Source organism: Oreochromis aureus, linkage group 19, assembly GCF_013358895.1.
Source record: "Oreochromis aureus strain Israel breed Guangdong linkage group 19, ZZ_aureus, whole genome shotgun sequence".
Lineage (NCBI taxonomy): Eukaryota > Metazoa > Chordata > Actinopteri > Cichliformes > Cichlidae > Oreochromis > Oreochromis aureus.
This window is the reverse complement of record NC_052960.1, coordinates 18402527-18417283: the sequence shown is the minus strand read 5'-3', so window position 1 is coordinate 18417283 and position 14757 is coordinate 18402527. Positions and strand designations below refer to the sequence as shown.

General features: G+C 41.2%; 1 protein-coding gene across 2 annotated transcripts in view; it reads right to left on the bottom strand.

The window, feature by feature from the left end:
- The window catches only part of asap2a (ArfGAP with SH3 domain, ankyrin repeat and PH domain 2a), a 58440-nt gene that overhangs the window by 11923 nt on the left and 31760 nt on the right, over window positions 1-14757 (bottom strand). For both annotated transcript variants that reach the window (XM_031758239.2, XM_031758240.2), the window contains exons 5-14: window positions 11333-11382; window positions 6887-7016; window positions 6347-6432; window positions 5583-5658; window positions 5415-5501; window positions 4204-4307; window positions 3540-3609; window positions 2688-2775; window positions 1795-1843; window positions 1341-1507 (exon numbers count right to left, since the gene is read on the bottom strand). In XM_031758239.2, coding sequence (XP_031614099.2) covers window positions 1341-1507; window positions 1795-1843; window positions 2688-2775; window positions 3540-3609; window positions 4204-4307; window positions 5415-5501; window positions 5583-5658; window positions 6347-6432; window positions 6887-7016; window positions 11333-11382 — 907 coding nt within the window. The remainder of the gene's footprint in view (window positions 1-1340; window positions 1508-1794; window positions 1844-2687; window positions 2776-3539; window positions 3610-4203; window positions 4308-5414; window positions 5502-5582; window positions 5659-6346; window positions 6433-6886; window positions 7017-11332; window positions 11383-14757) is intronic.

The window sequence follows — 14757 nt, the reverse complement described above, 5'->3', positions numbered from 1 at the left end:
GGAAATCCTCTGGAAATGTAATGGCTGCCTGAAGAGCCTTTTAACACACACACACACACACACACACACACACACACACACACACACACACACCACAGTGTCACAGGGAAGTGACCGAGCTGGACTGGTTACTCTATAGGTATATGTTCCTGCCGTACATACATACTATAATAAAGTACAGATCTGTGGTGGGGGTATTTCACGGGACTTTGGGGGATTTCACAAAACTAATTTCAAGGTTGTGGCAGAATATTTCCTCAGGGGAACCACTAAGAGTTTTCAATAGGAGGAATTTATATCACTGGTGTGCATGAATTACACTACCCGCTCCCCGCAGGTACTGTATACTACATTAAATTACAGCAAACATTTTGCCAAAGCCTTGTGCACATGTCTGATCTGCCTCCAGGCAGGCTTCTAAGTGTCTGCTGCCTTTAGGAATCGAGGACACGAGCGGAAGGATGTTAAAGTCAATGCTGCTTTTTCCTGAAAATCTGATCATGACTGCAGAACTGTGGAGATTTCTGATTTGATCCAGTCCCCTGTGTCAGGAGATTTAAATAATTAATGAAGTTATCTGCTGCTGTGCTGTGTAAAACCCACTCGGTGCGTCTCTCTATTTGGAACAATACGCTTAGGGTCCACTGTATACGCATTTACTAAGATCACAGCTGTAAGCAAGACAGAAAAAACACCTGAAATTATATAAGAGTAATATTTAAAGCTAAATGTAAAGACATATAAATCTTTAATCCGAATGACGTTTAAGGAATTGAAGAAATCGGAAGATCTGCATGACTGAAGACGCACCATCTAACTATGTGCGCACGCCAGCCAACTAAAAATTTGAGATCGTTATGGTTTCTGAATTACTACAATTTGAGGTCTACACAACAGCAGTTACGCAATCATGTCTTTCCCATAAATCATCTCTTAGTACACGAACACATAAACAAGTTCTTCAGGGAAAAAGGAGCCGATATTGGAGAAAAATCCCAGGAAATCCTGAGATCTCAATGCCTGCCATTCAACCCAATCTGGTCCAGTTATTAAAGTAAATGAGCTGGCGTCACTACGCTTTCAATTATAAAAACAAAACAAAACAAAACATGAAAAGCATGTAAAGCTTGTGTTTAACTGAAAAAAGGCATACTTAGTCGTTTCTGGTCTTAAGAGTTTAGAGTTTAGCATAATCTTAATTGTGGGATATCTGGCTACCACATAATGATCATGTAAGTTTCGAAACACCTTGCAGAAGTGTTAGTTTTCCATTTGTTTAAGCTTAAATTGAACTTTATTAAGGCATCTGAGGGTTTCCCCCGTCCATCTGTGCCACTCACTCGGGGCTCCGCAGTCACAGCAAACATCATTTCCTATCATCCGCTTGACTTCCCCCAGTATCGCCTTGGTCAGCTCCTGCACGATGTTGTTCTCGCCGACATGATGGTCCCCTTTAAAAGCCTGATTTAACGCCTCCTCTTTACTGTTCTGTAGCACCGAGATCCAGCTGCAGGAGGGACAGAGTAAAGGAGCACAGGAGACATGAGTTGGGCAGATGAAAAGAGGAAAAATGACAAAAGAAGAGGCAGGGGGAGGAGAAGGGGGAAAGTGGGTAAGAACAGGAGCAGCTAAGGCAGACAAGGGGGGTTCAGACTGGAGTAAAAGGGCAGTTAATGGGCATGAGGTGGGAGGGAAAGTGACTGAGTGTGTGTCAGGGAGGAAGTGTGTGGAAAGTATTGGAGGTGGTAAACAGGCGCACCCACACGCAAGAGGAAGGAAGGAAAAAGCACTTACATCTGACAGTCCTGGTCGTCCTCGGCCTGAAAGTGATACGTTCTGTCATCTAAAAACAAAAAAAAGAAAGGAAACAAATGACGGAGTATAAAAGATGAGCGGGAGAAAAAACAGAAGAAGAAGAAGAAGATCAGTCAAAGAGCTGCAGATATGCAGTAAAAAGCTTTGAGTGATTCTCTCCAGAGGGCATTAAAGTGCTCAAGTGAAAGGTCAGACTGAGGGCGCGCTGCAGAACAAAAACATAAAGTAAGAGTGTTTCCATCTTCAGATGGGAGCTTTTTATACAACTAAATCAAAGGAAACTTAAACTGAGTTATATCCCTAAAACCTGAAGTTTAACCTCTTCATCTTAAGTTCATCCTTAAATAACCACAAACTGCCATGTTTGTCACATGATCATCACACAGATCATCCCTCCCTCCCTCCATCCTCCTTTCCTGCCATCTCTTTATGACCAGACTTCTAAAATATGACCAGACTTCCAAGCAAGTGTCATTTGAATATTTGTTTGGCAGAAACAAACAAAAGAAAGCAACACTGTAGCCTTTCAATTTCTCTCAGCAATGAAAACAATTATTCTACCATCATTTTGCTCTTTGGTATTTGAGTCTAGTCTACACGCTGGATTCAGATGCGTCAGATTTGTTAATATTGTTTCTTAATCATCTCTGTTTTCCTGCTGCATGGGAAATAATTGAAATCTGCTCAGCTACATAACAAATCTCGGCCAGCTGCTGCTCGCCAATTAAACAGAGGAATTTGGTTACAACAACACACTGGAGAATGGGGAGAAAAACATGGAAAAGAGTTGGGAATAGGCAAAAAGATAACATAGGCAAATGTCAAAATCAGAATTAGGGCAGCAGAAAGCAAAGAGAAGAGGCTGAACGTACGTGATATGAGGTCAAAACTCCGCTTCTCTTCAGGATTGTGTTTCACCTGGCAGGTGAGCAGGTTGAGTTTAGCTGGTGGTCGGTTAGCCTACGAAAGAGAGACAGACGGAGGGATGGAAAGAAAGGAAAGGGGGAGAAGGAGAAAAATTAGAGAACAAGTGAGCAGGAGTGTTGGTTTAAGTGTATCTGACTGTTGCTGGAGCCAAACAGAACATCTGATAAGCAGCTCTGTGAGAGATGAGGGGTTGACCGAATCTTTAATGGGAATGAGCCGAGTGAACCGAGACTCCAAGGAGTGTTAACTTGCAGACTTTGCCCTTTGATCTGTGTAAAATGTAAATGTACAGTTCAGTTTTTGCCTATTTGTCACACTTATTTCATATTTCAGATCATCAAAGCAATTTAAAATTAGCCAAAGATCAGCCAGCTGAATATAAATGCAGTTTAAATGATAATTTAATTTAATTAAGGGGAGAAAAACTTATCCAAACCCACCTCGCCCTGTGTGAAAAAGTCATTGTCCTAACCTCAATCAGAGATGGACTATTCACAGAAAAATCACAATTTAACAAGGGGGCAATCACTTTTTTCCCTACATAGGCTCAGGTAGGTTTGGATAGATTTCCCCTTAAATAAATAAAAATGATCATTTAAAAACTTAAAAAAAAAAAAAAACAACACTGAAAAGTGTGTAAAAAATGCTAAAAATGCACTTTTGTGCTTTTTCACTGCACTGTATATGAAGACAAGCAGCAATGATGAGGCTTGCAGCCAAACTAAAAGGTTTATGCTTGTGTTTTCAGAAGAAAAGATGTCGTCTTGTTTTTCTTTCCAGTGCCGCTGTTTGCTTACTGTGCCGTGTGAGATGGTGAGGAATCCGTTCTTCGCTGTACACTTCCTCTTCTGCCACACTTTCCTCAACCTGCGACGCAGAGACGGCAGCGATTAGTATGTCGCGCGTACACCGGTGCAGTGAATCGTTGAAGCCAATGAAATATTTATCATTATCACGTTACCACTAGCATTCACATGCATTAGTTATGACACACGGGGTGAGCATGTCTACAATAAAACAATAAAAAGAATTAAAAGCCAAAATAATCTGAATCAATTTTGACAAATTAATGTCATCTAGCAGGATCTCCAAAGTAAACATTGACTACTTGTTATGGACATTTTCAGCATTTTGCAAATTCTATGAGGAAAAAATTTATATAATTAAGATGATCTGCAGATGCTCGTTTTAAAGAAAGCAAAGCACACATCTTATATTTTGCAAGCTCTTTTACTGCACGTGTGCCATCGCTCCACCAAGCTGCTGCATGAAACTGTGCTGGTAATTTTTGCACAATCTTGCTGACAAACACTCATTAGTAACCCACCAACACGAGAGAGACAGAGGTGGAGGAATAATGAGACCTCTAAGCGCCACAGCCTTCTTTGCGTTCTTCACTGAAGAAATAGTTTGTTGTGTAGTGACTCATCTGATCTTTTGAACGCCTTTTTATAAACATACCCATCACTTTTCTTGTGAAGGTACCCGCTGCGCTCCGTGCCGTGCTCCTTGTTGCCCTGCGGCTGGTGCAGGCTGTAGGTGGTGCTCTGACGCACCTGTGAATCCTGAGGAAAAAAAACAGCAAAAACACAGGCAACAAAGCAGAGCTGTGATTTGAGCAAATGAGGCGCGGAAGGCAGGAGCTACACACTGAATTAGCAAAAAACAGTATGAAGTCGAGGGGGAGCTGCACAAGCGCAAAATTGCTCTGGATTACACTGCGCTTCTGGGTCTCCTGCTCTGCGGAGGATTTTAAAGCAAATATCAATTATATTAAGAGTGCTCCTCTTAGCCTGAGTGATTTTGTGCAAATAAAGGGAAGGGAGAAAATAAGAGCTTGTACACCTTTGAAGTCAGAGTCTGCAGCAGCAGCTGGCCAAATTGTGTCATTAGCATTTTAATCTCATTAGCAATTTTTGCTGTTTTAACACATGCAGCCTGAATAGGCTTCATTTAAATACATCAGCTACCATGAAAGAGGACCCAGACTTTTTTTTTGCATGAGCGATATTCCTTTTTTGTGGAAACACTATGGGAAACAGAGAGGACGGACTGAGAGGTGGAGCGGCTTGATGTGTGCTGATATCAGCAGACATACACACACACAAAAAAAAATGACGTTAAAATCTTCAGCAGCCCCGCCTCAAACTTTTCTCACTGAACGACACTGTGAGCTACTACATCGAAAACATCGAGCACTGGAAGCAACGACATCACCACAGGGAACATGAGATGCTCTTATTTTTTTTTTTTCCACAAATCCACTTACTCTTCTGGACTTGTTTCACAAAAGGCGGCGGCGGCAGAGGAGAGAAGAAAACAATCTTCAGATTAGACCTGAAGCTGCTGCGCTTTGCAGCATATTTAACAGTTCACTGAGCACCGAGCTGATGAGCAGTCTACCTCAGTTCATTTGGGTAGAGAAGTAAACGACTAATAACACATGCAAGAAACAAGACAGATGTAAGAAAAGAAAAAAAGATTCTTTTCAATTATAGTTTAGATCCCAACCCAGAGGGATAGATTAGTAATGGAGTCATATATACATTAGTGTGTGCGTGAGTCCCAAGTTAATGTCATCTCTGAGAGAAGCTGAAGTTTAATAAGCAGATTTGAGCTTGTCTGGTATATCATAAAGCATTTGATCGTTTTGTTTCTGTTGTGGGTGTTACCTCCTTCTGCTCCACCTGTAACGCCGACTTGAGGACGTCTCGTAACTGAGCCAGCTGCTTCCTCTCCTCATCCTGCACCTGCTTTATCTGTACAGACACAAGTCATGTCTAAGTCATGAAGGAAAGTTTAAAAGTGGAAAAAACAGGCTGGATTTAAACGGCTCTGACCGTGTGCAGATCTGTGGCCAGCTTCTCTATGGAAGGTTTGAGGTTGTCCACAGCTTTTAGACCGTCCTGAAAGAAACTGAATGACGAAGCACACAAATTTATCCCAGTGCAACAAAACAGATTTACAGTATACATGAGTAACTTTTTTTTCTTTACAGTGACAGTGGATCGGGGCACTGGATTTCCCTACATCCTAAAAATATTGTTGATAGAATACATTAAAAATAACATCAACTGTGTATGCATACCCCAACTAAATATTTACTATTAGACAGTAAAAATATGCTTTTCATATATACTCAATTTAACCACGTGTATCAGGGGTGTCAAACATAGGGCCTAGGGGCCATAATGGGCCTGGTAAAGACTCCTATTCGGCCCGCTAGATGGCTTTTGAGAATGTAAAGGAGTGCACAGATTTTGAACTTTTAACCACATTTTCTTAGGTTTTACAGCTTTTTATTTAGATAAAAGGAGCCTCATCAACTGCCAGTCAGTAATAGATAAACAATTAAATGACAGAAACTTTTTTCACCATCTGCTACATAAATGCATGTTGTTTTTTTTACAGTGAATTTACAGAAAGGAAAACAGTTTTCTGTAAAATAACACAATCTTTTTATGTTATAATTACAGGACTGTCTGGGTGATGAATTTTACACAATGTGTAAAATTTCACTGGTCAGGTCCACTTAGCATTAAAGTAGTATGTACGTGGCCAACGATGTAAAATAAATTTGACGTATATAATATGCACGTCTTACTTGCACTGTGCGTGGAAATACTTGATGAGGTTCTGCAGCAGATCCACCCCCTTCTTGATCTTGATCTCATTGACTTTGAGGAGATACTGTAAACAGATTGAATCCAGATCCAGGAAGAGGGGTCAGTCCAGGTTCACACAGATGGAAAAGCAACTCTGAAGTCTGAGACTTCAAATACTCATGGACCATCTCAAATGCATACATCCCTTTCATCTCATACCCAGACACTTCAAAAGGGGGAAAAACGTAATTTTTCAAGCAAGGCTTCATTAAAATGAAACATCAAAAAAGGCATTCAGCACATAAACATGCTTACATGTAATGTGATTTTTGTATTCCAACAGGCTGCGCAGTATTCAGTTTTTACTGTTACTTTGACAGAAACTGCCCTCAACCCACCACTGCCTGTTATTTACTGGATAGACACTATCCTGAGTACAGGATTTCATACAATTTTAATGTTTCATTAATTCATGTTATATATATTTAAAACACTGGTAATCAAATGAAACCCGTCTCTTGATAATCGCTCCAACTAACCTCACACATCTGCAGCTGGAAGAATCTTCTCTCTTTCTCCATCTCTTCAGCGATTTCTGCCCCGCTGATTTCCGTCCTAATCATCCCATGCTGTCTCGCATGCTCCTTCTTTTCCTTTTCTATCTTGGTGCTGGCAAGAGTGACATCATGGGAGAGGGTGTCAAAGAGCAATCAATAGATCCATAACAGCACAGAAAGCATACAGAAGGCATCATAATGTGAAAAATCAGCCCTAAAGTTGTCAGGCAGTTCATTATTGAGCTACATATAAGATGAGAAAAAGCCAGGTTTGTTTGTAAAAGTGTCAAGGCAGTTGATGAGCTTACATGAAGAAGCAGAAATTCTCTTTATTAAACTTAATTTTTGCGATGTTTAGAAACCATAGAGTGTTGATTACATTCGGCGATTTCGATTGAAAAAAGTTGACCTGAAAATATCGAGGCGAGCAATTGAAGAAGCTCCTGATAAGAGCACAGGATTGACATAACACAGTTACCTAGGCAACCGGAGCCTGAAACATCTCCTAGAAACAAAGTGATGCTGCGTGGATGCATATTTAGTCAAGTGCCTAAAGTTTTTGCATAGTAAAGTATTTAGCAACACTGAGGGGCATCAGCACAGGAAGTGATTTCATTGCACATCCTATGTCAGTGACCAAGCCTGCTAGAGGACATTCCAGGCTCCAGTTGCCTAGGTAACCCTCTGTGAATCAACTGTATCCTTTGCTCTCATTGATGGCCGCTTCAGTCACTGGCCTAAAAGGTGAGAGATGTTCAAAAAGGCATCCATACGGGGAACGATTAACTCGCCATGCTTTGCTTTGAAGCTCAAGGGACAAGCGACGGGTGTAAAAAGTCTGGGAATGAAGAGTGGATTGGTCCTGAGAGAAACCTCTCAACTCCAAAGCAAGTGATTGAAGTGTGAACCAATGAGAACAAAGAATACAGCTGATTGACGTATTGTTACAGTGCTATCTGGACAGTTGGAGCCTTGGATGTCCACTAGAGACCAACCATCAGCAACACAGCGCTTTCTATGTTGACGCCCCTTGACGTTTGATATTCCAGGCTCTAGCTGCCTCGGTGACAGTATAATTTTCACAACTCTGTAACATGTTGCCTTGAAATTGAGAAAAGTTAAACTCGAGGAATTGCCCACTTTGTTTTTTTTTTTTTTACCCGTCATCATTGAATCTCTCCGACTTTCTCCGAATTTGTGGTCAGCGAACTGCTTCCTTTGCAGACACCCCATTAGAAAAAAAAACCTGATCCACCAGCTACATCAGACAATCAAGATGAATTAAAAAGTAGTTCTTGCAAAGCTAACTTCATTCATTCCTGAGTAATTCGAGCTGGTGTCTCATTTCACCTTTTTTAATCACCTTGTACTGCCAGATGTATCGTGTCCTGAAGCAAACACACCAAATGTGTAGGTGTGTCTGCACAGGAGGAACGCACGGCTCATTGCACCGATTTCACTGAGATGATAGAAAAACAAATAAATAAATAATCCAAGCTGCTTGAACAGAAGTGCCAAGAGTCAAACTGCACTAAGCTCATCAGCGCTTTTTTTGGAAGGTTTCCATAATTAGCAGAGAGCTTGTTTGGGAAATCAAACACTTGTAGTTTCTCGCTGATGACGGCAATTGAGATCAGTACATAAAGCAGAAGGAATTAGAGAGCAGATGTCAACCAGGGAGAGGGGTTCAACTCAGCGATTCAATTCCACTCAGACTTTTTGCAGGATTCTTTCGTGCACATTTTTTTTTTTAGTGTTTGAGGATGATTAAAGATGATTAAGGTTAGCCATGGGTTTAGTGTATTAAAAAGGTCAGGAGTAGGACCTAAGAGACTACAAGCCAATGAGATGAGTGATTCGATTTAGATTTGTTTATACATGCTGCCTGACAGCCAGCGCTCAGAGCCAGTTTTTCCCATAAATTCTCAATCTTCCACAAGCAATCAGGACAACACAGAAAAACAACAAACGGAGAGGGGGGGTGGGGGCAACCTTTCATGCAACAGGTCATTCTTTTGGATATGCCGCATTTTCTCACAGCATATTTTTTAAAATAGTTATGCAGAAATGTGACTGAAAGCTGCGTAAGAGTGCAGCCTATTTCATGTGCATTAAAGTAACATTCACTACCAGAACATAAAAAGTGGATTGTGTTCATGAACACAATCAACTTTTTGGGATTTCCTTACCTGGATTGATTGAGCATGCATCGAGACATTTTAACTCACTACCTGATGTTTAACTCACTTATTAACCTTAAACCTTAATATTCAAAACTTAAAATTAAGAATCTTAGCAAAAGTAAAAAAGCAACTTTAAAATGTTGGAAAGCTTTCCTTTTAAAGTCCATTAATTATTTAATTAAGTATTTACCTGGAAGGTATATGGGTGATTATTGTACATTGTTTGGTAATTATCAAACAAATGAAAAAATAATAATTTTCCTCAAAGAGTGTTACTTTCCAAAGCTAACAAAACTACTCCAATAATATTCTGTCTTACCTGTGATATTATGAGATGTTTGTATTTAGTTGTACAGTCACATTTGTCTAGGTTTCATTGGAGGTACACTCACTGGACACTGTATTTAGGTACACCTGTGTAGTATCAGGTTGGACCCCCTCTTGCCTTCAGAAGTGCCTTAATTCTTGAAGTATCAGGTCTATTGGTGCTCTACTGGACTGAGATCTGGAGCCCGTTTGAGTGCAGTGAACTCATCGTCATGGTCTGAGCTTTGTGACACACCACATTAATCTGCTGGAAGCAGCCATCAGTGAAAGTGAGGCAATGTTTTGGCGAGAACATGAGAATTGCAGCATCAGTTTCCTGTTCTTAGCTGACAGGAGTGGTTATGGAGTAAGAGAGGTTTGACGTGCTGAGCATTCAGAGATGCTCTTCTGCATACTTAGGCTGCAACAAGTGGCTGTTTGTTTACCAGCTCGAAACACTGTAGCCATTCTCCTTTGATCTCTGACATCAACAAGACATTTTCACAGAACAGCCGCTCATGAGATATTTTCTCTCAGAGACCATCTGGCTCTTAGGTCACCTTCCTCTATTCTGAAGCTTGGCTTGAACTTTAGCAAGTCACCTTAACTGTGTCTACATGCCTAAATGTACCAAGCTCCTGCAATTTGGCATCTGGCATCAATTCAATTCTTAATTAGATATTTGTATTAATGAGGAGCTGAACAGGTGCATCTAGCAAAGTGGTCAGTGAGTGTATATTCATGGGTACAGTGTTAAAACCTTAGACACAGTTAGCACACCACACACAAACAGCCTCACACTCACAGACATTAGTCCCAAAAGCTTTTTGGTTTTTGTCCTAAACTTTCTGTTTGGCTTCGCTGAAGGTGCCAAACCTGATTTCATTAGGATTACACTGCCGGTCTTTGTCAGCACATGAATCTTCAGCCCCGACAGCATTACAGCACCATCAGGGCTGCAACTAATACAGAGACACGTGTTATCCAGGCTGTTTGGCTGCTAGTCAAACTGACAGTTGTTCAAATGACGACGGGGCTGAGAGTCCATTCATTTTCACTACTGTTGGTTCAGGAAGCAAGGCACCCACAAGACAAAGGACTTGGAGTTTTTCTACATTTAAACAAAAGATAAATGAATCGCTTGTGAAAATGAAGGCAAAACACTTCCTGAATAAACAGCTTTCAATGTGGGATGAACCCCCAACAAGGAATTCAAAATCAGGCATTGGGTGCAAAGAGCTCGCAAACCAAATTAGGAAACCAGAAATCAATGCCATGTTGACCAAATACTGTAATTGCTCTTTGACTGAGCCTATGAAATGGAGACAGCAGATAGATCAGATGATCACTGATATGTTTGGATGCTTTTCATATCAGGCAGAAAACTCTATTGATGGCCTCCATTAGCCATCAATAGAGTCGATCAAAATAGAACAAGTTAGGACGGTCGGGAATGGTCACATGGCATCTAGATGAACCCTTAATGTCAGCACACGGTCTGCACTGCTTGATCAAAACGGTTTGGAGAGAAGACGCATTACCCTTTCAGTAAAGAATGTCCTTTGCTGCTTGTAAAATATATGAAAGTGCTATAAAAACTCCCGGGTTCTTTGCATGCGCAATCACAAAGGAGTGTCGGTGAAAATGGAGTCTCAGTGTGGAAGTGGAAAAGGTGACAGTGGGTTATTCACATTATAAGGAATGCACTGACTTGTTAATCAAGGGAGGAGGGATTAGAAGGGAAACATGGAGGACAGACACAAGACACTAAACATTTGATTTTAAACATACTGCCCAAAATCATTCAAACAAAACTAACTTGAAGTGTTAAACTACTGATAACTGCATGAGCACAAGTCATGGACTAACAACTGTGCAAACATCAAATATGGTAGAAAACACACAAAGAACTGCTGATTATATGCGCTTAGCTTCTTACACTTTTGTTTCGTAGTCCTTCCAGGCTTTGTCGAAGGGCTTTTTCAGATCCTGCGAAAAAACAAAAGGAAGTATTAATTAATATAATAATTATTTTTAAAAACTGAACAAAACCAGCAACAAGCTCTTTGAAAGACAGTCAGACGATCGAGGGTCGAGAAGAACATAGACGAGAAATAAACTGGGACTACATTTTCTTAAGTAGAGCACATGGTAACATTTAAAGCTGCAGGTGCTGAATGAACGGGGTAGTTTGGCTTTCATAGTCCATTAATTGTTTGGGTCATTTATCGGAACAAAGCCTTTATTGCATCTCCATAAAAAACAAACAAACAAAAAAAACCATTACTCTGTGGTTTTCCTGTGATTGGTGCCACTTTTGGGATCCTCACATAAATTTAATCGAGAAAGCTGAGACCCATTGGGAAGTTACTTTCGGACGTCGGTACCATTTCGAGAGTAATTACGAAGAAGAAGCCAAAAAGTTACAAGAAAGGCGGAAAACAGGAGGAAACAGCTTGTGTTTATCCAAAAATAATAAAAGGCCTCTGAAGCTCATTAATATACTCATGACAGCTGTTTAGTTTAATGAGTCCAAGTTGCTGCACTTTTGTGGGAAGTTGTCTACTTCTTGGCCGGCCTCAGAGACTTAGTCAGAGGCGCTAGCAGGTAAATATATATATATATATATTATTTTTTACCTCTCAGAAAGAGTCTGACTAGCAGCTTCTACCCATTTCTTGTATTTATGCAAAGCTTCAGCAGGAGCAAAGATTGTATTCACATATCATTTCCAAACATGGTTAATAAATACTCTTAGGTCCTCAACAATGAAAGTAACTGCTAGTCTGGGCCCTACATGTACTATACATATTGAACGCAGACAAGCGCATCAAGCAGAAAACTCGGGAAGTGTGTGGTTACACTCTTAAAATAACGAGCAGAAATCAAGAAATTGGATGCAGAATGACACATCCTTCCGGGATCGCCACGTTAGTAGCAAAACATTGAAAAAAACATATCTAAAAGCAAATCTATACAGCCGGCATCTATCTCAGCAGTGAGCAGGAGCACAAGGTGACTGTTTCTGGCATTCGTAACGCAAATTCTCTGGTAACGATTTCTCGCCGTCGTGTGCTGCTTGAGCAAAACTCTTGATTAAAGCACCTCTTTAGTGCTCCAGTGCTGATTAAACAGTGATTAGGACGCACAAAGCAAACATTACTGGGTACAGCTGCCCATTTTATTCCCTAAAAAACAACCAATACACCAAAATCAACTGTTGTGTTGTTATGAGGAGTGGAGGGCGGGGGGGGTCAGGATGCCAGAAAAATCTGCTGTACAGCAAGCAATAATGACAATTTTTAAAAAAGAGAAAAAACTAAAGGATTTAGCTGCAATTAAACCATTTTAATTCTTGTAATTAAAACATTACAGTGAGCACTCCACAGAAAGCCAAACCAATTCATGCAGCACTTTCCTCCACCTTGCTATGAATTTCTGTTGCCTTAGGTTTTGCTTAAGGCTTCAGTGCCACTGTTAGATCTCCAGAGTGAGCTGATCCCCACCGCTGACCTCCACTTCAACAGCAGAGGAGTGGCAGGCTCGACCTGTCAGCCCACAGGATCACAGCATGGTTCACTGGGCCAAGTCAAGGGGCAGGGAGCCATTCACTCATCCAGCTCAACGGCAGAAACCGCCAGAATAAAGAGAGTATAAAAGGCTATAAAAATCCCAAATCCAATGTAAAAGAGCAGGACTGTGGGGAAAATTGTCAAAGTGTAGAAGGAAGCCGCTAAAAGAATGAACTGCAGGTCAAGAGCAAGTGAGAAAAAAAAAAAAGAAAAAAAAAAAAAGAGGGTGAGCGGAAGGAAATGTCAGAGCCGGAGAGAGGAGAAAAATGGTAACAATGGCTAAAAATACCAGACAGAGGCATCACTGGGCAGGGAAGGGCAGAGCAGCATAGGACAAGGCACAGGGGCAAAACACTCCCTCAGAGATATGCAGGCTTTTAGCACTCTGTATCCTGTCTGGCTGAATCTAAAGATGGAGGAGGCGACCTCTTACTACCCAGGACAATACAAGGAGCAGCAGCTCCTGGAATACGTGCCTCACACCTTTTCCTACAGATATACTAAATGTGCAACCTAAAGTAGATCGGAGTCCTTTTCAAGGGCTCTTGATGAGGGGTAAGGGTGCCACTGGGGGAGTGTGGGGTCTATGTACACCCTGGCAGAATCACTGCATGCTGCAGCTGTCAAAAACGTGAAAAAAAACAGTACTGTGGATTACTCTTGCTTGTGTTTGGGATCTTTGTGTGTTAGCTTATCGCCTGCTGCAAAGAAGACAGAGGGCACAAAAGACAAAGAACTACGTAGCATCTGCATTGGCTGACATCCCATAATCCTATCGTCACAGCCAAAGATGGACAAAAAAAAAAAAGGCATGTTTTGGGGGCCTATCAGGAAGAGAAACAAATGAAATGTTACTGTCATCATTTAACAGATTCTCTCTAAATATTCTTTAGCCAAAGGAAGAAAGTGTGAGGAGCAAAAAGACACCTGATTGTCACAGCGGGATCTTAGATATGATCAGGCAAGAGTGGAGGAAAAAAAAAAAAGGATGTAATAAGGTGTAACTCAAATGTATCAATGATGTGGAGGCTCTTAACTTTAAACCTTTGCAGAACTGTCTACTGACCTACCTTTTCTTTTTAAATTTTTTACAGAAAGTTTCAGAGAGGCAGGAAAGTAGGGAGAAACAGAGGGATGACTTGCAAAAAAAATAAAAATGCTTGGAGTTGAATTGATGCGAAGCCACCAGAATAATGACTGAGCCTTTGTTACATGTGACGCGGTGCTACGAAAGGGTTACTACAGCGGCGGTCCACTGGCACGTTAATCTACTCCCTTGTGCTGTTTTAAAATGTCTGCCTCTGTCATTTTTAAAAGCACTAATGCTGCAGAGTATTTGGTTTGCAAACTAATGAGATCAGCAAACACAGATCAGCTCTCATCTAAAAACCTCCAACAGCTAACATGCGTGGGCGGTTTCGGGTGTTCACGATCCACTGAAACACAATGAGGGGGGACACAGCTGGACTCACATCCCTCAATCCAAATGCATTAGTCCACACTAGCCTCCCCCCTCCCAATGCTCCAAACACACATACACTAGATCCTGCACCCCTTAGTCACTGGGGGTGAATACTGATAAGTTGATATGATTCACGGCGTGTTAGAGGCCTCTCCATAAGCATGCGATGAGCGGGTAGACGGCAGGCATGATGTCATGCAGGCATCCACTCTCACAATTCAGTATCAGCAGAACAGACTGGTAAAATCAACACTTTCTAATTTCTCCTGAGTGGGAGTGTGTCTATCTTCAGCAATAACACTACTGGGCTTTCCACTGACCCTCACAGCG